The sequence below is a fragment of the Euleptes europaea genome, chromosome 19, assembly GCF_029931775.1.
Source record: "Euleptes europaea isolate rEulEur1 chromosome 19, rEulEur1.hap1, whole genome shotgun sequence".
Taxonomy (NCBI): Eukaryota; Metazoa; Chordata; class Lepidosauria; order Squamata; family Sphaerodactylidae; genus Euleptes; species Euleptes europaea.
In genome coordinates this window covers 12,300,860-12,325,475 of record NC_079330.1, presented here as the reverse complement: position 1 = coordinate 12,325,475, position 24,616 = coordinate 12,300,860, and the positions used below count along the sequence as shown (strand labels likewise).

Here is a 24,616-nt window from a genome sequence, read left to right as displayed (position 1 = left end):
TTGAGAACCATACGGGGTCACCATACATCAGCTGTGAATTGACGGCGTACACACACCCATACACAGCCTGTAAGACATGGGTTCTCAACAAGGGGGGGATTTTAGGGATCCGGGGGGGGGACCACTATTCAGCAAAGCGGGATGTCCTGTAGATTATGTACAGTCTGTAAAATTGTAGTTTGCTTTTAATAACCGGGAAGGGGGGGAATTATATTCTGAACAACGGTGAAAGGGGGGAATGGAGCAAAAAAGGTTGAGAATCACTGCTGTAAGAGATCAGCTACTGAAGGTTGCTGCCTTCTGTACCCACTGTGGCTTCCAGACTGTCTTTGTAGGGAGGCCCTGTGAAGTACATCATGGTAATAAGGAGATTTTTATTTTTTTAAAAACTGGTCGACGCAGAGAATTACCCTCTGGCCATTCATGCGGGGCGGTTTCCCCGCGGTCACCCCTGCCAACTGCGCCGGTGCTTCGTTTTGATTATGCACGTTTCCGCATGTTTCCCCTGCGTTTTCCGGATTCCCACTGAAACAGCATCCGGAAAACACGGGCAGAACGTGGGCAAAACGCGCAAGGAGAGCGAGGCGTCCTGTGACGGTCGGGAAAGGCGTGCAAAATGAAAACGAAGCGCCGGAGCAGTCGGCGGGGGTGACCGCGGGGAGACAGTCCTGCATAAATGGCCTCTGTGAGTGGAGGACACTGGCCAGGCCGGGTGGAGCTTTTTGAAGCATACCTGGGAGTTCCCCGTGGCTTAATCTTGCAATGAGAAAGATCACTCGGTGTCTGGACAGTCTTTTTATTGGGGAACATCTAACCAGTCTGATAATTGCTGCAGTAATGTGTACGAGAGATGACCGTGATGCTGGCGTTGGGATTGGCTGGACCACAGTGAACATGACTGGGCAATGAAATGTTGAATGTCCAAGATATGGGGGTCCAAATGACCCCAACATGATCAATTCTTATGGAAAGCAGTATCTCTTTTGTGTAGCTGATAAGGGAGGAGGGTTCAGTATTTGTTAGTTGTGCCCCTGTACCATCAACAATAATCTAATATGTTAATAGTATATATAATTGGAGTCATTGTCAAATACATCCCATTGTCTGTCTGTGTGGGTGCTGTTTTTTTTGAAGCTGTGACTGGAACTGGGGTCTATTTGACCCCAGGACCAGATAAGTAATGTGTTAGGTTTGAGGCCATTTGGGATTCAAACCCCTTGGAGCAGGGGCATCAAACTCAATTGTTACAAGGAACGGATGTGACATAAATGTCACTTGGTCGGGCCGGGCCATGTCTCACCATCCCAGATTTAGTGTGGGGTGGGGGCGGTGGCAGGCTGGCTTGCAGGCCAGATAAGAGCTCTCAAGGGGCTGGATCCGGCCCGCGGGCTTTATGTTTGACACCCCTGCCTTAGGGGATCTAAAATGAAGACAGTTGTAGCCTCCAGTTCCTTCTATTCTCCTTTACAGAAGGGGAGGGGAAAATGGAGGAGGGAATGCTTGGTTGTCCAGTGTCCCCCCCTCCCCTCCCCGCCTATCTCTTGGGCCCATGTCATCCCCGAAAGGTCCACGGCTCCCCTCCCCTGCTTGCTGGTTCTGTATTCAACTATTGCTATTTGCAGCTCACTTTCCCGAGCATGTAATAAAAGTGGAGATGGGAATCTGTCCTTTTATTACTGTTGAGCCCTTACAGCCCTGCTCCAGGGTTTGGGGGCGCCTTGGCCGAGGGTCTCTCTGGTTGGACTCCCCTAACTTGGAAGCAGCGAGGCGTGCAGTCTTTCCTGGCGCCTCTGGCCTCCCTGTTGGGCTGGGAGACGCTCGCCCATTCTTAGAGACCCCCGAAGATGCCTGATCTTGCTGGCCCCGACAGGCTACATAACCTGCTCTGAATCAACTGGAACGTGCACCCCTTGATCTCTGCCTCCCCGCGCATCCACGCCCTTACACATTGGTCCCTATGTGCCGCTGTATCCATTCTTCTCTCCAACGGGCTGCAGCGCAGGGCTCGGCTGTCGTGACTCTCTCCGAGGGTTGGGGCGACGTCGCTGGCGCACCCCGCCGACCAGCCGCGCGGCCATTTCTGTGTAAAGAATCTCTTATTTCTCTCTATTTCAGCCAAGCGAGACAGAGGGGGCCTCAAAAGCAGGGGAGTCCCACATGGGACCCTAGCTTGTATTAACAGCACTTTGGTAGGAACTGGCGAAGGCCTGTGAGCCCCCCAGCCCCAGGGACTGGTGCTTGTACCTGCCGGCACCAGCGGGGGACCGTCTGCCGCCCGCCAGCCTGGAGCACCATCTACACATCTCCCCAGGCAGCTGCGGCCACCGGGCTTCCGAGGCCAGCCTGTGAGTACCGAACCACGGCGCTGCTAACCTCTTCCGTTTTGCAGGGCTGCGGAAGGTCCCCGCCTCGGCTGCTGGGAACCCTGATGGACTTCCCCCTTGCCTTCTTACCGGACCAGAGCAGGGTTCGTTCGGTCGTTTGCCCTGCGTCCGGCAGAGGCCAGCCACGTTGCCTTGGAGAGCTCTCGAGCAGGGGGTGAAAGCATAACCATCTTCAAGTACTTGAAGGGCTGTCACATAGAGGAGGGTGCCGAGTTGTTTTCTGTTGCCCCGGAAGGCCGGACCAGAACCAACGGGTTGAAATTAAATCAAAAGAGTTTCCATCTAGACCACTGGTTCCCAACCAGGGGTCCATGGACCCCCAGGGGTCCGCGAAACAAAGTTATAAACCCATAATAAATTAATATTTTCAATTAAAAGTTCTCTATTATAAAAATATATTCAAATATTATTCTAAGTTTAATGTTTAACTAACAGTTATGATTAAAGTTTATTTTCAAATTCTCAGAATTTTTATTTTGACCCTTGGGGTCCCTGCACCGAACAAAAAAGTCCTAGTGGTCCCTGGTCAAAAAAAGGTTGGGAACCACTGATCTAGACATTAGGAAGAATTTTCTAACAGTTCGAGCGGTGCCTGATCTCACTTGCTTTGGGCCGCTGCGGCTGACTCTTTGCCAGTACCTGCCTGACCTACTGTCTGCATTGCTTTCCCTTGCTGATTCGTTCGTATGTTTTGTGTGTTTAGGTAGAGGAGGATTAGATTCGGGATGTCAGAAGTTTTTGGGCACACCCTCTTTGGCCTGATGGGATGATGTCGTAACTTAAGATCATGTCGTAACGTGAGATAACGTCTTGTCCATTTTGGCTGCCCTGCGTTTGTGCTGTGGGGGGAATGAGGGGCTAAGAGTGCCTGTAGTCCCCAAGACCCCTCGCCAGCCTTGATTACCATGGGGGGAGATCTGTCCAAGCTTGCCCCCCATAAGATATTTCACCACCTGGGTCCCCCGAGGGAGGAATCTTTCCATGTACGCACACACACACCTTTCCATCTTAATGGCGTTTTGCGGTATGTTCAGGTCTTCATCCTAGTGCTAATGAAAAGGAGGGTGCCGGGGGTACAAAATTATGCGGGGGTCGGGCAAAGGAGCATCTGGCGTGTTGCTCTCAATTCAGCCTCCTCTTTATTGAAGGAAGAAGGGAAGTGTGACTTCGGGTCTCTCTCTCTACCTAATCTACCTCGCAGGGTTGTTGTAAGGATAACCTTAGGGAAGCGTACACTGCACTGAGTTCCTTGGATGAAGGATGGGATATAAACATGAGAAAAAGGAATGGAAAAGAATCTGGTGCATATAGAGGGAATCGAGTATCATTTTTAGCCTATTTATGCGAACAGCAAGCCGTTTTCATATAAGATCCGGCTGGTTCTGGGTTGTAAGGGGAGCTGAAAGGGAGGCTTTTTCAGGGGGTGTGTGTGCTCGCGGTGGTTCTCAACAGCCTTGCTTCTCCCAAATCCAGTAAAGGGACTCTATATTCTTCCTTCTATCCATATTGCCATCCTTCTGTCTGCTTTACTACTTGTTTCCAACTGTAGGAATAAATATGGACCGGGGTGGGGTGGGGGAGTAGAGAATTGATATTTCCTGTTCCAACGAGCATCCTAGATTTAAGCTGAACAACGACAGAAATAGCCTTGTATCCTGGTGACGTTTTAGGAGGGGAATAACTACCACCCTTGGAGCGGATTTTATAGCAATCCGCCCATTACATTTTTCTTTTGTCCCAAAAATAGGCAGCAGCTTTCAAAAGGAATCCCCTCTGATCTCGTTTTCCCTGAGTTCCCCTCCCATGTTCTGAGGTCCAAGCGCTGTATGCTAACAGAGTGTGTGGAGGTTCGAATGGGTTTACACTGAGTAAATAAGTGAGATTGCAACATCGGCTCTCTGAGGAGTGTACCCCACTGGTGCTGGTGTTTGGGTTTGTTTTTTTCAAGCGCGCGTCACTTTCTTACATTAGGTGTGTTCGTGTTTTTAAAAAGTTTGCTGCTCTGAAAGAAGAAGGCTTTAACAAAAAAACACTACTAGTTAAACTCACAGTTGGGGGGAATCAAAATTTCATTTCATTTAAAAAGCCAGATGTGTTAGGTAGGAAAAATCAAATGCATAATAATAGGATGGGGGAGACTTGTCTGAGCAGTAGTGTGTGTGAAAAGGATCTTGGGGTCTTAGTAGACCGAACTCTGAACATGAGTCAGCAGTGTGATGCGGTAGCTAAAAAGGCAACTGCGGTCTTGGGCTGTATCAACAGAAGTAGTGTCCAGATCACGCAAAGTAATGGTATCACTTTGTTCTGGTTAGACCTCACCTAGAGTACTGTGTTCAGTTTTGGGCAGCGCAATTTAAGAAAGGTGTAGACAAGCTGGAACGGGTCCAGAGGAGGGCAACAAAGATGGTGAGGGGTCTGGAGACCAAGTCCTATGAGGAAAGGTGGAAGGAGCTGGGTATGTTTAGCCTGAAGAGGAGAAGACTGAGAGGGGATATGATAACCAGGTTCAAATACTTGAGGCGCTGTCATATAGAGGATGGTGCTGAGTAATTTTCTGTTGCCCAAGAAGGTCGGACCAGAATCCACGGGTTAAAATTAAATCAAAAGAGTTTCCGTCTAGACATTAGGAAAAATTTTCTAACAGTTAGAGCGGTTCCTCAGTGGAACAGGCTTCCTCAGGAGGTGGTAAGCTCTCCTTCCCTGGAGGTTTTTAAGAAGAGGTTCGATGGTCATCTGTCAGCAATGCTGATTCTGTGACCTTAGGCAAGTGATGAGAGGGAGGGCATCTTGGGCATCTTCTGGGCATGGAGTAGGGGGCCACTGGGGTGTGTGTGAGCGGTAGTTGTGAATGTCCCGCATTGTGCAGGGGGTTGGACTAGATGACCCTGGTGGTCCCTTCCAACTCTATGATTCTATGAATACCTCTGAAGTTTATAATGAGATCCCATAAAGTCCCTCTTTGCATATTCCAGACAAGGGGAAGGGCTTGTATAGACCGTGTTACACCGTGCATGGATGGAATCTGATAATCGGGTACACAATCCAGATTGTAAGGTTCGCAGCTTCCTTTTCTTTTTTCCCCTTTTTTGAAAGGCAAGTTTCTAGTCCTTGGTTGGGGGCAATCTCTCCTGACACCATGGGGGGGGAGGTTTGAGTGGGCTCACTGCTGTTGCCTTGCTTGTTCCCTGTCCCCAGGTTTACCAGGATAAATTTAATAAATTAAGCAGATACAAGAAATCTATGCACATTGCAGAGTTATTTTTTTCCCTATGGTACTGAATTAGGGTTGCCAGGTCCCTCTTTGCAACCGGCAGGAGGTTTTTGGGGCGGAGCCTCTAATTTGGGCTAGGTCTACTCATCTCTGCACCGTGGCCATGACACATGTAAGAGCAGGCAGCTGGTTCAGCAGCACATCATGAAATGTCCAAAGACCATAAATGGAGTTAATTCACATATATGACTGTGGTTTGCATTGGGAAAGGACAGGGAAGGTTTGGCTGGGGAGAGCGGGGTAGAAATTAAATGCAGTAAATAAATAATTAGATCCCCCTCCTGCTCCCGCGAGTCTCCCGTTTTCTATCTCAATGTGGAAATGTGGTAACATTTCCCTCAACTCGCTTAAAACCTGTTTTTTTTTTTTTGGTAATGGGTAATTTTATTTATTTAAACCCTCTCCTTTTCTACCCTGCGGAGGCCAAAGCAGGTTTCAATGTTATTCTCCCCTCTGCCATTTGATCCTCACCATGACAACCCTGTGAGGTAGGTTAGTCTGATGGAGAGTGATTGGCCCAAGGTCCCATGGCCAGCTTCAATGGCAGAGTGGGGATTTAATCTGGGTCTCCCAGCTCCTAATCCTACTTAGGCAGTTCATGAGAGGGAGGGCAGCAAGGGCTGCATCAGTGTTTGGCTCTTGTGGCCCTTCCTTACATGCTCAGGGTGATGCCAATTATCACTTTGGGGCCAGGAATCAATTTTCCTCCTGGCCAGATTGGCCAGGGATCCTGGAGGATTTCTTTTGGCCATCTTCTGGGCATGGAGTAGGGGGCCACTGGGGGTGTGGAGGGGAGAGGCAGTTATACATTTCCTGCATTGTACAGGGGGTTGGTCTAGATGACCCTGGTGGTCCCTTTCAACTCTATGGCCGTTTATGCTTGGTAATTAGCAGTGCGTTCCAGGCTGAAGTGCCCCGCATATTTTTTTATTTTTTCCCGCTGAACCATCACTGCTAAGCATACCTGCTTCGCATTTCTTAAGAGCCCTTTAACGTGACCTTTTGTATTTGCTCCGCCCCCGCATGGAAGCATTCACTGAAGGAAGCATGCAGAATCACAGCCGAGGCTTAGCTATGCAAACAACTATTGCTAATGGCTATGCAAACGAAGGAGAAGCAGGCGAGTGTGTGTGTAATTTGTTTGACTTTCTCCTCTTGCATCTGGTCCGTGAATAGTCATTTTAAAGGTCGGATTTAAAAAAAAGCAGCGTTGAGTGAGGAGCAGAATCAACCCTGCATAAATGGCCTGTGATTCAATTATTTTAAGCACTGTGCCACACTGCTCTTGTGCATCTTCTCTGCAGTCCCACATACAGGGGTTTTGCACAAAAAGTACATTCCCTCCCACCTCATGATGAGGAGTCACTCTCTGTGCATGCCTTGAGGCAAGACCTCTCTCAACCATTTGTCTCTAGAGTAGCAACAGCTGTAAGAACAGCATCCTCAGCATAGCTGTTCTCTCCCCCCTTCTTTCTAAACAGCTCCTTTGATTTCCTTATTCCAGCTTCAATAGACCCTGGATTTCCCCCCTCCCTTTGGCCTGTTGGCGTTCGATTTTGGCAAGAGGGGGGTAGGCCTCCTGCATTATTTGTCTCCCTCATCTCAGCCTCCCATCTGTGCCGCGGCCAGGAAGCATCTGTGGTTTTCTGCTGTACAAAGAGGCATTTGTACGGGAGAGGAGAGCCGCTTCGCCGGTCCCCTCCTCGGCTAGGATCTCCCTTCCGCTTTGGCATTGATTTGGCAGGCGTCGAGTCCTTCCACATTTAGTCAGTGAAAATGGGGGCAGTCATGTGAGAGTCCCTGATACCACGGGGGGGGGGGGGCACAGCTAGAGCCCCCCCCCCCCCGGCCCACTGCATTTTGCTGCAGGGGTGCTTTTCCATTTAAAAAAAAAATTGCATCTAGTTCCTTGAGACCCCAGCTCTACTAAATACAGAGAATGGATTATTGTACATCCAAGGTGCTGAGACCCAAATGACTCCACAATGTTGAAAACTTTGTTTGTTAACACAATAGCTGTTAGTCATGATGTGTACCTATTTTCTACAGTTTCAGTGGAGTATGCCTATTAAATTAGGTGCCGTGCAACACAGGCAGGACAATGCTGCTGCAGTCATCTTGTTTATGAGCTTCCTAGAGGTACCTGGTTAGCCACTGTGTGAACAGACTGCTGGACTTGATGGGCCTTGGTCTGATCCAGCATGGCCTTTCCTATGGCTGCCAACTTAGAAGGCTTTAAGAGGGGAGTGGACGTTTGCATGGAGGATAGAGCTATTCATGGCTACTAGTCCAGATAAATACTTGTCAGGAGGCACGCCTATTCTCCCCAAGATCAGAGGAGCATGCCTATTATATTAGATGCTGTGGAACACAGGCAGGATGCTGCTGCAGCCGTCTTGTTTGTGGGCTTCCTAGAGGCCCCAGGTTGGCCAGTGTGTGAACAGACTGCTGGACTCGATGGGTCTTGGTCTGATCCAGCAGGGCTTTTCCTATGGCTGCCACCTTGGAAGGCTTTGAGAGGGGAGTGAACATTTGCATGGAGGATAGAGCTATTCATGGCTACTAGTCAAAATAGATACTAGTCATGATTCATACCCATCTCTCCAGTATCAGAGGAGCATGTCTATTCAGTGGAGCATGCCGAATATATTAGGTGCTGTGAAACACAGGCAGGGCAATGCAGCTGCAGTCGTCTTGTTTGTGGGCTTCCTGGAGGCACCTGGTTGGCCACTGTGTGAACAGACTGATGAACGTCATGGACCATGGCCTGATCCAGCATGGGTTTTCTTATGTTCTTATGTACTTTTTCTGTAGATGCAACAATGAAGAGATAACCATTTTTTAAAAAAATCATATCAGGAAGTTTTGATTTAATTGTTTGAGGAAATATGTATTGGAAGTCTCTGAGACTCCTTTAAAGATGCAGGGTGAGGTCAGGATAGACCTCAGATACTATTCTTGGGTAGTTGTGTGTGTGTGTGTGTGTGTGTGTGTGTGTGTGTGTGTGTGTGTGTGTATAAAAAAAAACTTAAGTGATGGCCCATAACAACCAGACCCTCTGTTGCTGAAAGACTTATATTACAACACTGGAAAGAAAATTCCTGTCGCCCATAATGCAATGGCTTAAGGACCTTGAAACCTTGTCAGTATTTGAGCGTATGGCATATAGACGACAAGCAGACAAGGACATATTTTTAGATATTTTAAAACCTTTTATAGAGGCTTATCTGAGGACTTGCCCTGACCTGGATGGCCCAGGCTAGCCTGATCTCGTCAGATCTCAGAAGCTAAGCAGGGGCGGTCCTGGTTAGAATTTGGATGGGAGACCCCCGAAGAAGTCGAGGGCTGCTCCGCAGAGGCAGGCAACAGCCGATTATTGTCTGTCCAAGGTGCTGAGTCCCAAATGACCCCATGATGTTGAAAACGTTATTTGACAACACAACAGCTACTAGTGGAGCCAGTGTGGTGTAGTGGTTAAGAGCCGTGGTTTGGAGCGATGGAGTCTGATCTGGAGAACCGGGTTTGATTCCCCACTCCTCCACATGCGCGGCGGAGACTAATCTGGTGAACTGGATTGGTTTCCCCGCTCCTACACACGAAGCCAACTGGGTGACCTTGGGCAAGTCACTCTCTGAGCCTCACCTACCTCACAGGGTGGGAAGGGAAGGGAAGGTGATTGTAAGCCGGTTTGATTCTTCCTTAAGTGGTTGAGAAAGCTGACATGTAAAAACCTCCTCCTCCTCTTCTTCCCTATTTTCTACAGTTTCAGTGGAGTATGCATATTGTATTAAGGTGTTGTGGAACACACCGGTGTTGGTCTCTTGCCTTGAAAACCCTACTGGGCTGCCATAAGTCAACTGCAACCTAACGCCACTTTACATGCGCACATCTGTGGACTTACTACTATTCTTGTCATATTTTTCATTTCTTTGTTTTTGATTTATAATAAAAATTAGGATTTAAAAAAAAACTATTGTAGGATAGATAATTATTGAAGCATTTTTCCCCTTAAACTTATTACTCCCACCACAATTTTAACTTTGAGACTGAATTCCTGCCCTATTTATTCTTGGATGAGACTAATGACGGAGCCAGTCCATAATGTGGAATGGTTTTGGGAAATGTTAAGGGGAAGAGGGTGGCACTCCTGTCCGCTGGAGATGTAGAAGCTTCAAAAGATGTGGCCGATTTCTGACCCATAACCATCTTTTCTTTCTTTTTTGACTTCTTCCTCAGGATGGCGGAGCCGCGCTTTAACAACCCCTACTTCTGGCCTCCCCCTCCCACCATGCCCAGCCAGGTAAGCGTACCCTGCGTAACCCGAGTTTTCCTTTTGCCCGGAATCCTTGGCAGGGCTTCTAGAGCAAGGACCTCTTAACTGGAGCTTGGACCTGGGACCTTCTGCATGCCAAGCAGATGTTTGATTCTCACTCCTCCACATGAGTGGCGGAGGCTACTCTGGTGAACTGGATTTGTTTCCCCACTCCTACACACGAAGCCAGCTGGGTGACCTTGGGCTAGTCACAGCTCTCTCAGCCCCACCTACCTCCCAGGGTGTCTGTTGTGGGGAAGGGAAGGCAATTGTAAGCCGGTTTGATTCTTCCTTAAGTGGTATAGAAAATCGGCATATAAAAACCAACTCTTCTTCTTCTTAATGGTAAGAGCCGAGTTGTCTGTGGAACCAGTTACCTGGAGAGGTAACAGGTTCTCCCTCACTGGAGATCTTGATACAGAAGCTGTTGGGAAAGCGCAAGCTCTAAATTCCCTTCAGGAAGCGAGGGGTCCGTCTACGTAGGCCTGAATCTGTGAATTCTGGTGCCTTTCATTTCCGGGACAGGCGACGGTCGTCTTTGCTAGCGGTCACCGCCCTCTCTTTCCGCAGCTGGACAACCTGGTTCTGATCAACAAGATCAAGGAGCAGCTCATGGCAGAGAAGATCCGGCCGCCGCACTTGCCCCCGACGTCCGTGTCCTCCCAGCAGCCACTGCTGGTGCCCCCTTCGCCCGCAGAGGGCAGCCAGTCGATCATGTCCATCCCCAAGCTGCAGCAGGTTCCTGGGCTGCACCCCCAGGCTGTCCCGCAGCCCGACGTGGCCCTGCACGCTCGCCCAGCCACCAGCACCGTCACAGGTATGCAGGGGATGTCAAGGGAGGGGTCAGGCGGGACCTGGGGAACAGAGAGGGACGGGCTGCATTGGGCCAGGTAGTCTGCATGTGGTCCTTTTTGTGCAAGGGCAGGAGAAGCGCACGGGGTGCTGACTGGATAGTTTGCAGAGAACTGTGACTTTTGTCTGAACAAAGTTTCTAGGCTTCATGGCTAGCTCAGAATAAATTGTACGGATGGGTATGGAACCGGGTTTGATTCCCCACTCTTCAGATGCTAATCTGGCGAACTGGATTTGTTTCCCTGCTCCTACTTACGAAGCCAGCTGGGTGACCTTGGGCTAGTCACAGCTCTCTTAGAGTTCTCTCAGGCCCACCCACCTCACAGGGTGTCTGTTGTGGGGAAGGGAAGGTGATTGTAAGCCGGTTTGATTCTTCCTTAAGAGGTAGAGAAAATCAGCATATGAGCGAAGTGGACAAGTGTAATAAGGAGAAACCTCCCTGAAATCAGGACCGTTTTGAAAACCAGCAATCTGGCAGTTGTGAGGGAGGAATGGGCCGAACAAGGAGAATGTATATCCTTCACCGGCGCTCCATTGTGAACATTATGATGACGACAGAAATAGTTTAATTACTCCCCTCTGATCTCGATTTGTACACTCTTAACACCTCTGAGGCCTCCCTGGTAGAATATTGACTGGAAGACAGGGTGACTTATATCTCATACTCCGTAGCAACAGTTTGCTCTTATGTTTGCTGGAAACGGAACAAAGACCTTATGGGCAAACCTTCAGATTAATTAGTACGGATGAGATGTTGTAAGCAGGAGCTGCATAATTTTATCATAGGATGTATATTTTATATTTTATGCTGGCCTTTGGCTGTAATAAATAAATGATAGTAGTCCCTAAGCTGCTGCTTTGAGTTGTGGGTGACTTCCCCCCCTCTGCTGTACACACATGGAGCTACCTTATACTGAATCAGACCATGGGTCCATCAAGGCCAGCATTGTCTGCTTAGACTGGCAGACGGTCTCCAGGGTCTCTGGCAGAGGTCTTTCACATCGCCAGCATGGTGTATTGGTTAAGAACGGTGGTTTGGAGCAGTGGACTCTGATCTGGGGAACCGGGTTTGATTCCCTGCTCCTCCACATGAGCGGCGGAGGCTAATCTGGTTAACAGGATTTGTTTCCCCGCTCCTACACAGGAAGCCAGATGGGTGACCTTAGGCTAGTCACACTCTCTCAGCCCCATTTACCTCACGGAGTGTCTATTGTGAGGAAGGTGATCGTAAGCCACTTTGAATCTTCCTTAAGTGGTAGAGAAAGTCGGCGTATAAAAACCAACTCTTCTTCTTCTACTACTACTACTACTTGGTCCTTTCAAGTGGAGAGGCCGGGGATTGAGCCTGGGACCTTCTGCGTGCCAGGCAGTTGCTGTGCTACTGAACACATGAAGCTGCCTTATACTGAATCAGATTCTTGGTCCGACAAAGTCAGTATTGTCTACTCAGACTGGCAGCGGCTCTCCAGGGTCTCAGGCAGGGGTCTTTCACATCGCCTACCTGCCTGGTCCCTTTAACTGGAGATGCCGGAGATTGAACCTGGGACCTTCTGCATGCCAAGCGGAAACTCTAACACTGAGCCACAGCCCCTCCCCTGAACCAGCCCCCCCCCCCCAGCAGCTCCTGGCACGTTGGTGTGAGCTCGGCCTCTGTTTCCTTCCAGGGCTGGGCCTGGCCTCCCGGGCCCCTGCAGTCAGCACCTCGGAATCCAGCGCTGGGACGGGCACCAGTACCCCCTCCACACCCACCTCCACCAGCCAGAGCCGCCTCATCGCCTCCTCGCCTACCCTCATCTCAGGGATCACCAGCCCCCCACTCTTGGACTCCATCAAGACCATCCAAGGGCACAGCCTGCTGGGGCCCCCCAAAACGGAGCGGGGGCGCAAGAAGATAAAAGCGGAGAACCCCTCGGGGCCCCCTGTCCTGGTGGTGCCCTACCCCATCCTGGCCTCGGGCGACATTGGGAAAGAGGGCAAGACGTACAGGTAGAGACGGAAACGCCGGAGAAACCCACCTCTGTCCCCACCCCCCTCGAGCATGTCTTCCAACCCCCCCTCTACCAAAATCCTTATTTATTTATTTAATTACATTTCTACCCCGCTCTCCCCAACCCAAAGGTCGGGCTCAGAGCGGCTCCGGTAGCATTCTCCAAGAATCCCACGACGCCTTTGGAAGCAGCATGCTTCGTAACTGAGAATGTGGGCTTAAAAATATTTAAAACGAATAAACGGGTCTCCCTGGATTGTTCCACTTCTAGCTGCCAGCGAGGCAGGTTGTCATTTTTGGATGCTTTCTTCACAGTAAAGAAAACAAATCTGCATTTTTAAAAAAAAATCAGCAAAGCTGATTCCATGACCTTAGGCAGATTGTGAGAGGGAGGGTACGTTGGCCACCTTCTGGACATGGAGTAGGGGTCACTGGAGTGAGGGGGGCGGTAGTTGTGAATTTCCTGCATTGTGCAGGGGGTTGGACTAGATGGCCCTGGTGGTCCCTTCCAACTCCATGATTTTAAGGAGAAGGCATGGTTTGAATCCAAGCATTCCCAAAAACAGGAGGGTGTCTATTGAAATAAGGAAGCATTTGAATGTGAATCCCCTATCTTCATGACGTGGTGGTACAGTCCATTAAGCCTTGACCTGGGTTGCTCCAGGTTAGCCTGATCTCATCAGATCTCAGAAGCTAAGCAGGGTCAGTCCTGGTTAGTATTTGGATGGGCGACCTCCAAGGAACACCAGGGTCGTGAGGCAGAGACAGGCAATGGCAAACCACCTCCTAACGTCCCTTGCCTTGAAAACCCTGCAGGGTCGCCATAAATCAGCTGTGAGTTGACGGGTCACACACACACACAGTCCATTAAGTGAGCATACATGAACACCTGAAGCTGCCGTATACTGAATCAGATACTCGGTCCATCAAAGTCAGTATTGTCTGCTTAGACCGGCAGCAGCTCTCCAGGGTCTCAGGCAGAGAGGTCTTTCACATCACCTACTTGCCTGGTCCCTTTAACTGGAGATGCCGGGGATTGAACCTGGGGCCTTCTGCATGCCAAGCAGATGCTCTACCACTGAGCCACAGCCCCTCCACATGAACACATGAAGCTGCCTTATACTGAATCAGACCCTTGGATCCATCAAAGTCAATACTGTCTACTCCGACCGGCAGCGGCTCTCCAGGGTCTCAGGCAGAGGTCTTTCACCTCCAGTCCCTTTAACTGGAGATGCCGGGGATTCTTCTTCTTATGATGTTATGCATCACAGTATAACGCCCTTATTTGGAGGGGAGGGGCAGATATGGCCGTCTTCAGGGTGGCTGGAGATCGTACCCATGTGTGGAAAATGGCAGCCATGGTCACCTGTGTTTGGAAGCTGCATCACGAGACCTCTCTCCTCACTCCCCCCTCCCCAGGTGTAAAGTCTGCCCCCTCACCTTCTTCACCAAGTCGGAGATGCAGATCCACTCCAAGTCGCACACCGAGGCCAAGCCCCACAAGTGCCCGCACTGTTCCAAGTCTTTCGCCAACGCCTCCTACCTGGCACAGCACCTCCGCATCCACCTGGGCGTCAAGCCCTATCACTGCTCCTACTGCGAGAAATCCTTCCGCCAACTCTCCCACCTCCAGCAACACACCAGGTGAGCGGCCCCAACCCCCCACGGTCTCCCGCTGCCTCCTCCATGATTTAGTTTAAGTGTGAGGCAAGCCAACGTGAAGAGCCCCGTGGCGCAGTGGTAAACTGCAGTACTGCAGTCCAAGCTCTGCTCACGACCTGAGTTCGATCCCAACGAAAGTTGGTTTCAGGTAGCCGGCTCAAGGTTGACTCAGCCTTCCATCCTTCCGAGGTCGGTGAAATGAGGACCCAGCTTGCTGGGGGTCAAGGGAAGAGGACTGGGGAAGGCACTGGCAAACCACCCTGAAAACAAAAGTCTGCCTAGGAAACGTCGGGATGTAACGTCACCCCATGGGTCAGGAATGACCCGGTGCTTGTACAGGGGACCTTTACCTTTTTAAGCCAGCATGGTGTCGTGGTTAAGAGCTGTGGACTCTTATCTGGAGAACCGGGTTCAATTCAATTCCTCCGCATGAAGCCTGCTGGGTGACCTTGGGCCAGTCACAGTTCTCTTAGAACTCTGAGTCCACGCGAGGCAGGCAATGGCGAACTACCTCCGAATGTCTCTTGCCTTGAAAACCCTACGGGGTCGCCATAAGTCAGCTGTGACTTGATGGCACGCACACACACAAGGCAAGGGGAAATGGAACATATGCAGTATCCTGAGTTCGATCCTGACGGAAGTTGGTTTCCGGTAGCTGGCTCAAGGTCGACTCAGCCTTCCATCCTTCCAAGGTCGGTGAAATGAGTACCCAGCTTGCTGGGGGTAAAGGGAAGACGACTGGGGAAGGCACTGGCAAACCACCCCGTAAACAAAGTCTGCCTAGGAAACGTCGGGAGGTGACCTCACCCCATGGGTCAGGAATGACCTGGTGCTTGCACAGGGGACTTTTACCTTTACCTTTTAATCTCAAGTTTCTCTTGTGGGGGGAGCGAGATTCTAGTCTCGGTGCAAACATAAGCTTGTGAGTGGGGGCAGTATTTGGTGAAACTTCAGAATCCACACTCTCGGCCTAGCTTACCTCACAGAGTTGTTGTGGGGTAGCTATAGGGGTAGCTGTAGCGAAGTCAACTCCCAGTAGAAAAGTCAAAAAGAAAATGTCAAGAGAAAGTCTGCTTGACCAATTAGAAAATTAGATGCTGTAACTATGTTGTAATTTCTCTACACTCTATTTGCAGACGGATCCCCCATCCCCTTCTCTTCCTTCTGTATCCCCTATTCTAAACAAATAAAAATTTATTTAAAAAAAAGGATTGTTGTGGAGATAAAATGGAAGGGAAGAGGACAATGTCAGTCACTTCAGGGGAGAAAAGCAGAGTATTAGTGACGGAAATAAATAAACCTGGATGTGTTTGATTGTGTCGCTTCCCTTCTGTGCACCCAAACTTCACCGTTCTTTATTGCTGCGTTTCAGAATTCACACCGGCGACAGACCCTACAAGTGCCCACATGCAGGCTGTGAAAAAGCATTCACACAGCTCTCCAACCTCCAGGTCGGTAAGGAGGAGAATGGCTGGGGAGGGCGGGGGGTGGGGGAGAGATATGCCGGGAGAGGATTGAGATTTACAGGGTTTGAAATACGTATTTTGATTCTGCTTTACAGCCAAAGCTTGGCACTCAAAACAGGGCAGCCATGGGGAGGGGCCGTGGCTCAGTGGTAGAGCATCTGCTTGACATGCAGAAGGTCCCAGGTTCAGTCCCTGGCATCTCCAGTTAAAAGGAATAGGCAAGTAGGCATGTGAAAGACCTCCGCCTGAGACCCTGGAGACCTGTAGAGAACGGGTCATGGCTCAGTGGTAGAGCATTTGCTTGGCATGCAGAAGGTCCCAGGTTCAGTCCCCAGCATCTCCAGTTAAAGAAACTAGGCAAGGAAGTGATCATAGAATCATAGAGTTTGCACCATCCACCTTGGTCTTATTTTTATCTCCCGTGACTGGTGCAGCCCTTTTATTTCTCCCCATCTATGACAACCAAGGTTGACATCAGCCAGCCCTGCCCCTCCTCACAGGGTGCAGGAGGCAAAGAAATATCTGGAGGACCTCTGAGCATCTGTAGATAACAGAAAGTGTATATACAGCCCTGCCTTTGAAGGCTCAGCATTAACCCAACATTGCTGCCCCCCTGAACTAGCAAGAGAGAATCACACGCCTCTAACTGGTCAGCTCATATTGAGAGTGAAATCCAATCCATTGGCCTTCCATTGGACTCGTTGCTTATGCTCTCAGATGCACAAGCATTTCAACCAATAAAACACAGACTATTAGAGAGTGGATTTCAAAATCTTAATAGTGCTGCTAACAGGACTTGCTCTCCATTAAGTCTAGGGATTCCCTTTAATATATATGAGCCTACACCATATTTTTATCCTGACCTGGATGGCCCAGGCTAGCCTGATCTTGTCAGATCTCAGAAGCCAAGCAGGGCCAGCCCTGGTTAGTATTTGGATGGGAGACCACCAAGGAATTCCAGGGTTGCTGTGCAGAGGAAGGCACTGGCAAACCACCTCTCTGTTATTCTCTTGCCATGAAAACCCCAAAAGGGGTCGCCGTAAGTCGGCTGCAACTTGAAGGCACTTTACACACACACACACACACACACCGTATTTGTACCACCTTTACGACCCTCAGCAACGCAGAGCCCTCTCCCTGGCCAGATTCAATGTCATGCCATCTGCGATTTTGGAAAGAAGATTTTGTAATGTCCCCCTCTCAGAGAGACTTTGCCCCTGTGGTAATAACTGCACTGAATCAATCGTACATTATTCCGCTGCAGATTGTATGCAGAAACTTGCAGCAAATGTTTAGGCCCTGTTTTGACACACAAAAAAGTCAAACTTTGCTGATTGTCTTAATGCTCTTTTCTTGCTGAATAATCACTCTCCTGCTGTACTGGAGAAAGTAGAACAATTTCTGAGACTTGCTATGAACCTTCGTCAGCAAGTTAAGGAGAGGGCTTTTATTAATTCCGCTGTCCATTTATTTATTATGCTTTATCCTTGTCAGAAACGCTCAACTGTATCGTTCTGTGTTACTACGCAGACACCTCATGTTTCGATTTTATGCCAATACAGGATATTGTTGTTGTAACTAGCAAGAGAATAGATCCTGCCAAGCCTTGCAGGGCACAGGCTGGGAGGGCAGAGGGGGGCAACTGGTAACGTGCTAGAAGGAAGGACCAAAACGATTGTGCCGCTCTCCCTTTCCAGTCTCACCAACGCCAGCACAACAAGGACAAGCCGTACAAGTGTCCAAACTGCTACCGGGCCTACTCGGACTCTGCCTCGCTCCAGATCCACCTCTCCGCGCACGCAATCAAGCACGCCAAGGCCTACTGTTGCAGCATGTGCGGACGGGCCTACACTTCGGTGAGTAGGGGGACCAGAAGACCCGCCTCCTGCCCGCCCGGGGAGGGGGATGGCCAGCCCCTTGTTCCGCAGAGCAGAAATCCTTCCCCGAGAACGATGGAGCCCGTATCGGCCCTGCGTGCTTTGGCTGATGAAGTAGTCATTTGCTGCCCTTGGGAAAGAGAGAAGGGAACCATAGCTGTAAATCATTGACTTCTTGCCATAGGAAAGAGCAGTAGAAAAGAGTCCAGTAGCACCTTAAAAGGAGCCCCGTGGCGCAGAGTGGTAAGCTGCAGTACTGCAGTCCAAGCTCTGCTCACAACCTGAGTTCGATTCCGACAGAAGTTGGTTTCAGGTAGCTGGCTCCAGGTTGACTCAGCCATCCATCCTTCCGAGGTCGGTAAAATGAGTACCCAGCTTACTGGGGGTAAAGGAAAGACGACTGGAAAAGGCAATGGCAAACCACCCCATAAACACAGTCTGTCTAGTAAACGTCGGGATGTGACGTCACGTCACCCCATGGGTCAGGAATGACCGGTGCTTGGTCTGGGGAGGGAGTGCCGGCACAAATATAGAAAGACAGGGCTGGTTGGATGTCTCAGGCACTCGCTGCCTTTTCTGCGGTTCCCTGATGTGGGTCTCCCTTTCTCTCTTTCTGCCCCCAACAGGAGACCTATTTGATGAAACACATGTCCAAACACACGGTGGTCGAACACCTAGTGAGTCAACATTCTCCTCAAAGGACGGAGTCTCCGGGCATCCCAGTGCGAATCTCACTCATCTGAACCTCGGGGATCCCCTCCCCGAGCACGGCCCCTCTTGAATTGCAGAGCTGGGGAGGCGGGGGGGAGGACAGGACAGCTCGGAATAGGAATCACAGGAACCACAGCTTCTTCTGGGCACCACCACCCCCGCCCTCCTCGGGGGCCTGCTGCGTTCCCCCCCCCCTCCACAGCCAGGACAAAAAGACGGAGTCCGGACGTACGACCCGCCCCCCCGAGCCGGGGAGTTTCTCGTTCCATTTTGGTGGCAGCCAAAGACAGTTCCAGAGCACTTTGAACCTCGTTGTCTCCCCCTCCCCAAACGCGCACCCACGGCCCTCCTTATTTTCGGATCGCCTCCAGCCGTTTTAAAGCCCCGGCCCGGTTTGCCCTTCCCGCTTTTCATTGTTTCGCTTGTTTCAATCTTAGATACAGACCAACCTTATAATTTATTGGCCCCATCGCGTGATGCAATTCCCAAGAGAGCGCCGACCCTTTCTGGACTCTCCTTTGGAGAGGTAAGGGACGGGATCCGCGGAGGCGCCCGCGGGGCTCCGCCGAGGGTGGACGGCCGCGAGACCCAAGTTGCTAAGACGTCGTGGGGGGCCCGTTGTGAAGGTGTGTCCAGCCGGGCCTCCGCTGCCAAGGTGAGCAAGATTGCAACCCCCTGCTTGGAGTGATTTGAGGGAAGGGGGTGGGGTGGGGGCTGGACTAGAAAGAAGCTGGCCTTTTTTGTGGAAGGTGGCGATCTTTTGGCAGATTGACTAGAGCGTGGCATGGCTGGAGAAAACCTGGAGGAGAGCGGGCGGGAGGAAACGGCAACTGCACCCCACATTCTTCACTGACATGCACGTAGAGGTGTGCTGCGTCCCCACATTTTAGCCTCGAGAATTATCTGTAAGAGCCTCCCCCCCCCCTTTCAGAAGGCAAATGGATAAAAACTGTTCAGCTTAGCACTGCCTCAGTTTTAGCAACATGCAGGAAGAACGGGTCGGCTTGGGCTATGATGTGGCAGGAGAGGGTGTCTCTCCAAGTCCCCCCCCCTTCCCCGCTCGTGCTTGGAGCAATTCCCCGTCCTTTCACCCTCACCCCCAAGCATCATATGTATTCCCCTGGCAAACACCTTTTAGATCAGTGGCCAGTTTTCCAGCTAACAGACTGGTATTCTTGTCCGACGGCCCACCCCAAGAAAACCCCCGCTATTTTTCTTTCGCTCACCTGCAGCGAAGGCTTGGCTTGGAACCATGGGACTTTTCTGTGGTACGGCCGGCTGTTCGGCCCCACAGCTGGCCAGCGTCCTAAGAGGCCAGCCAAGACATCTTAACTCACAGCTTTCCTTACCTTCTGCTGGAAAAAGCACACGATGGCATGCAAAAGCATCGTGCAGAGTGGGAAAAGCCTCTCTTCAAGCTCTCGGTGGTGGTGGTCCTCTGCTCGATTCCTTTGCGTTCAGTTAGGAACTAGAAGTACCGCTAAGCTCCAGGGAGTCGCTAAGCTTTTGGGTAAGCTAGGGTGGGGGCGCATGCTGAACGGCTCCAGCTAGGAAACCTTCCTTGCCTCAGGAGTGCAGCTGCCCCTTCCAGAAGCGCAGTGCTTCTTGCCCGGCGATGCTGAACCAAGATCCAGGGCACATTTGGAACAAGCAGAGCCATCGGTAATGCTCTGGCGCAAAGAAATGCCGCTGAGGAGCACAAGCCCGTTCCCCTAGACAGCTGATTCCTTGGGGCAGTGGTGGGACCCCCAAAAGTCCGGCTCGGAGGGCTTCCTGAAGAACCTGTAAGGTTACGCTGTTTTAATGTTGTTACCCGCCCTGAGCCTGGCCATGGAAGGGGAGGGCAGGTTATATATCGAACAAATAAATAAATAGAACCTGCTCAAGGAAGGGGTGAAGTTTGAAGACAGCAAAGCCACCTGGAAAGGTACCATAATGCCCCTCTAACCCTCCCCTGAGTTAAGCCAGATTTGTGGGGGCCACTTCCATTTCATGCCCCCCCCCATTGATTTTTGCAGGCAGATTTTCCAAAACAGGCTAATGGTGACATTAGCAGGCTAATGGTGACCAATGCTAAGCCGGGGCGGGGTGTGTGTGTGTGGCTCTTTTATTTTTCCTTTGATAAATTCAGTGGTGGGCGTCGTTTCTCAGATCTTGGCCCCTCCGCCCCCCACTTGTAGGTCAGCCACTCGACTTTGTTGCGGCTTGATTGACAGCACGTGCCAACCCGTAAGGTGGCGTCGGGCAGAAAGTCCATGGTACGCAGGGGTGAAGGCAGATTTGAGAATCCCCCATCACTTTAGCGGCTCGAGCACAAGATGCAGTGGCCAGTGACTGGCTAGCGCCCTCAATCACACTGGGGATCACTCACCTGCTCCCACCACTGGAGTGCACCAGTCTCACAATACACTCCAAATCAACTCCCCCCCCCCCAAAAAAAATATCCCCTCCTTGAATCAAAGCAATTCAATCAACTAAAGGTTTATAGGTTACTGCCATGATGCCAGCTCTGGAAACTCCCAGCCAATTTTATGGTCTCTCCTCCAACCAAATGGGGAGGGCGCAAACACCCCCCCCCCAAAAAAAAGCTACACTGAAACCACCTCTATTATGTACTTTTCTGTTCCATTTTGGATATGAATTAACTGTGTAATTTTTTAAAAAGAAAAACACACACTTTTTAAGCCTTAAAAATATATCATTTTGTTTATACCAGGTTGTTTCTTTTTTTTATCACTGTTTGTATTAATTTGATTCTCTTCCTTCTTCCCCGCGCCCCTTTTCCCATCACCCTTGGTTTTGAATTGATGTTGTACGATATTCAATATTGTAGCCTATTTTGTCCGCATGTTAATAACTCTGTAAATAGGACTCTTATACATAATGTTAACACAATTTTTTTTCTATATAAAAAAGCCCAGGCCGCATTTAGTTAGAACCCTAGTTATTACCTTAATAATGAAAAGGAAGAAAAGAGGAAGATTTAAACAAATAAAAAAACAACAAGGTTTCCCCCTCTCCCACTGAACGTCTTGCATTGTGGTAACGAAGATGGGTTTGGAGGAGGGCAGCTCGACTCCATACAGGCATTTGCATTGTTTAAACAATGAAAAAAACAAAAAAAAATTGGGGAACAAGTTGCTTTGTATTTCTCTGTTGTGGAAAAAAAAGAAATAAAATGTCTTTGCAACCTTGGGCCGGACTGGCTGAGTACTGCTCTTCTGTTCAGGGTAGACAGCGGCAGCAAAAGAGGGGAATAAGAGCTTGTTCCTTTCCCACTTTCTAAGTGGGTGCCTCCATCAGATGCCAGTTGGGTGGAGTGGTTTGAATGGGGGATGGGGTTTGACTCCTCACTCCTCCACAGGAGCGGCGGACTCTAACCCGGAGAACCGGGTTCGATTCCCTGTTCCTCCACATGAAGCCTGCTGGGTGACCTTGGGCTAGTCACAGTATTCTCCGAACTCTCTCGGTCCCACCTGCTTCACAAGGTGTCTGTTGTGGGGGGGGGGGGGGAGGCGATTGTAAGCCGCTTTGAGACTCCTTTCGGCAGAGAAAAAGGGTAAAAGGTAAAAGTCCCCTGTGCAAGCACCGGGTCATTACTGACCCATGGGGTGATGTCACATCCCGACGTTTCCTAGGCAGGCTTTGTTTGTGGGGTGGTTTGCCAGTGCCTTCCCCAGTCGTCTTCCCTTGATCCCCAGCAAGCTGGGTACTCATTTTACCGACCTCGGAAGGATGGAAGGCTGAGTCAACCTTGAGCCGGCGACCTGAAACCGACTTCGAACTTAGGTCGTGAGCAGAGCTTGGACTGCAGTACTGCAGCTTACCACTCTGCTCCACGGGGCTCCTTTAGGTAGAGAAAAGCAGGGTATAAAAACCAACTCTTCTTCATTCAAGCAGCCCTTGCCAGAATCGGCAACCTGCTTCTTAATTTATGTCAGCCAAGCAGCTAGACCGGAGGCTGTCCACCCACGGTCCTGAGGAAGCGTAAAACAGGAATTCTGCTATGAAGTTAAGACCGCTTGGTGGTGAAAAGTGCCATCAGGTCACAGCTGACTTACAGGAACCCTGTAGGGATTTGCAAGGCAAGCCACACAGGTGGTTTGCTATTGCTTTCCTCTGCATAGCAACCCCGGCCTTCCTTGGTGATCTCCCATCCAAGTGCTAACTAGGGCATCTGACGCTGCTTCGCTTTCGAGATCTCATTAGACTGGGCTATCTAGGTCAAGGCTAGAACAGTTTACCGAGTCTCATATTTGATACATCCTTAAGAGGGATAAAAGGAGCCCCGTGGCGCAGAGTAGTGAGCTGCAGTACAGCAGTCCAAGCTCTGCTCACGACCTGAGTTCGATCCCGACGGAAGTTGGTTTCAGGTCGCCTGCTCAAGGTGGACTCAGCCTTCCATCCTTCCGAGGTCGGTAAAATGAGGCCCCAGCTTGCTGGGGGTAAAGGGAAGACGACTGGGGAAGGCACTGGCAAACCACCCCATAAAACAAAAGTCTGCCTAGAAAACTTCGGGATGTGACGTCACGCCATGGGTCAGGAATGACCTGGTGCTTGCACAGGCGACCTTTACCTTTTTTAGGAGGGGTAAAGCCCCGTGGCGCAGAGTGGTAAGCTGCAGTACCGCAGTCAAAGCTTTGCCCACGACCCCAGTTCGAGCCCGACAAGAAGCCTTCCATCCTTCCAGGGTCAGCAAAGTGAGTACCCAGCCTGCTGGGGGTAAAGGGAAGACGACTGGGGAAGGCAGTGGCAAACCACCCCGTAAACACGGTGTGCCTAGTAAATGTCGGGCTGTGACGTCACCCCATGGGCCAGGAATGACCTGGTGCTTGTACAGGGGACCTAGGAGAGATACCTTCCGTTCAAGTAAGACAGTCCCAACAGACCACTGACTGTGAACTGAGTGTGGTTCCTCTCCTCTCCTACAGGACAGCATAGATGCCGCCAGGGAGATATTGGGCAGAGGCCCAAGGTGAAACGTCTCCTTCAAGGAAGGAAAAGCTCTTTCATATATTGATTTCAAAACACCAAATCAAAACCTGTTCACCCTGATGCTCCAAGATGGCTGGAGGTTCTTAGAAGGATGGTCTTTACCAACGTCTGTCCCAGAAGTGCTCTAACAGAGTATTGTGTTCAGTTTTGGGCACCACCTTTAAGGACGTAGACGAGCTGGAATGTGTCCAGAGGAGGGCAACAAAGATGGTGAGGGGTCTGGAGACCAAGTCCTATGAGGAAAGGTTGAAGGAGCTGGGTATGTTTAGCCTGGAAACGATTGAAAGGTGATATGATAACCAACTTCAAGTACTTGAAGGGCTGTCATACAGAGGATTGTGCCGAGTTGTTTTCTATTGCCTGAGAAGTTCAGACCAGAACCAACGGGTTGAAATTAGATCAAAAGAGTTTCCATCTAAACATTAGGAAGAACTTTCTAACCGTTAGAGTGGTTCCTCAGTTGAACAGGCTTCGTCGGGAGGTGGTGAGCTCTCCTTCCCTGGAGGTTTTTAAGCAGAGGCTAGATGACCATCGGTCATCAATCCTGATTCCATGACCTTAGGCAGTTCATGAGAGGGAGGGCATCTTGGCCATCTTCTGGGCATGGAGTAGGGGGTCACTGGGCGTGTGTGTGGGAGGTAGTTGTGAAATTCCTGCATTGTGCAGGGGGTTGGGCTAGATGACCCTGGCGGTCCCTTCCAACTCTATGATTCTATAAACACGTCACTCGCTCCCCAAAACCACCAACCTCTCCCACTCAACCACAATTGCGTGAAAAAAGGCTTGATTTTCTTTTAAAAGGAATTTATTAAAAACCGACAAAGGGGGAGAAGAGTATAAAGTCCGTTTTCAGCCCCTAAAGGCTGCAGCGAGTGGCCAGCACCGAGGGATGGGGGAGGAAAGGACCACAACGCTCCCCCCATACAAACTATCCGGGGGGGGGGCAAGCAGCTCAGCTGCTGTCCCCTTCTGCCCCTTGTCTCCCCCCCGCCCCCGCAGAGAGCCGTCCTGCTCGAGGCCAGCCCCAATCTTCCGGAGAGAGAGAACCAGCTCCTCCCGCCTCCCTGTGTCTCGAGTGTTGACGGTCATGCCGGGCACT

General features: G+C 50.5%; 1 protein-coding gene across 1 annotated transcript; it reads left to right on the top strand.

The window, feature by feature from the left end:
* Positions 1-2,115: 2,115 nt before the first annotated feature.
* On the top strand, positions 2,116-18,584 carry ZNF362 (zinc finger protein 362). Its single transcript, XM_056864893.1, has 8 exons — positions 2,116-2,345; positions 9,892-9,955; positions 10,538-10,784; positions 12,484-12,805; positions 14,226-14,450; positions 15,841-15,919; positions 17,632-17,790; positions 18,438-18,584. Exons 2-8 carry the CDS (start codon positions 9,893-9,895, stop codon positions 18,552-18,554), a joined length of 1,212 nt encoding a protein of 403 aa, XP_056720871.1. The 5' UTR covers positions 2,116-2,345; position 9,892; the 3' UTR covers positions 18,555-18,584.
* The last annotated feature ends 6,032 nt before the right edge of the window (positions 18,585-24,616 follow it).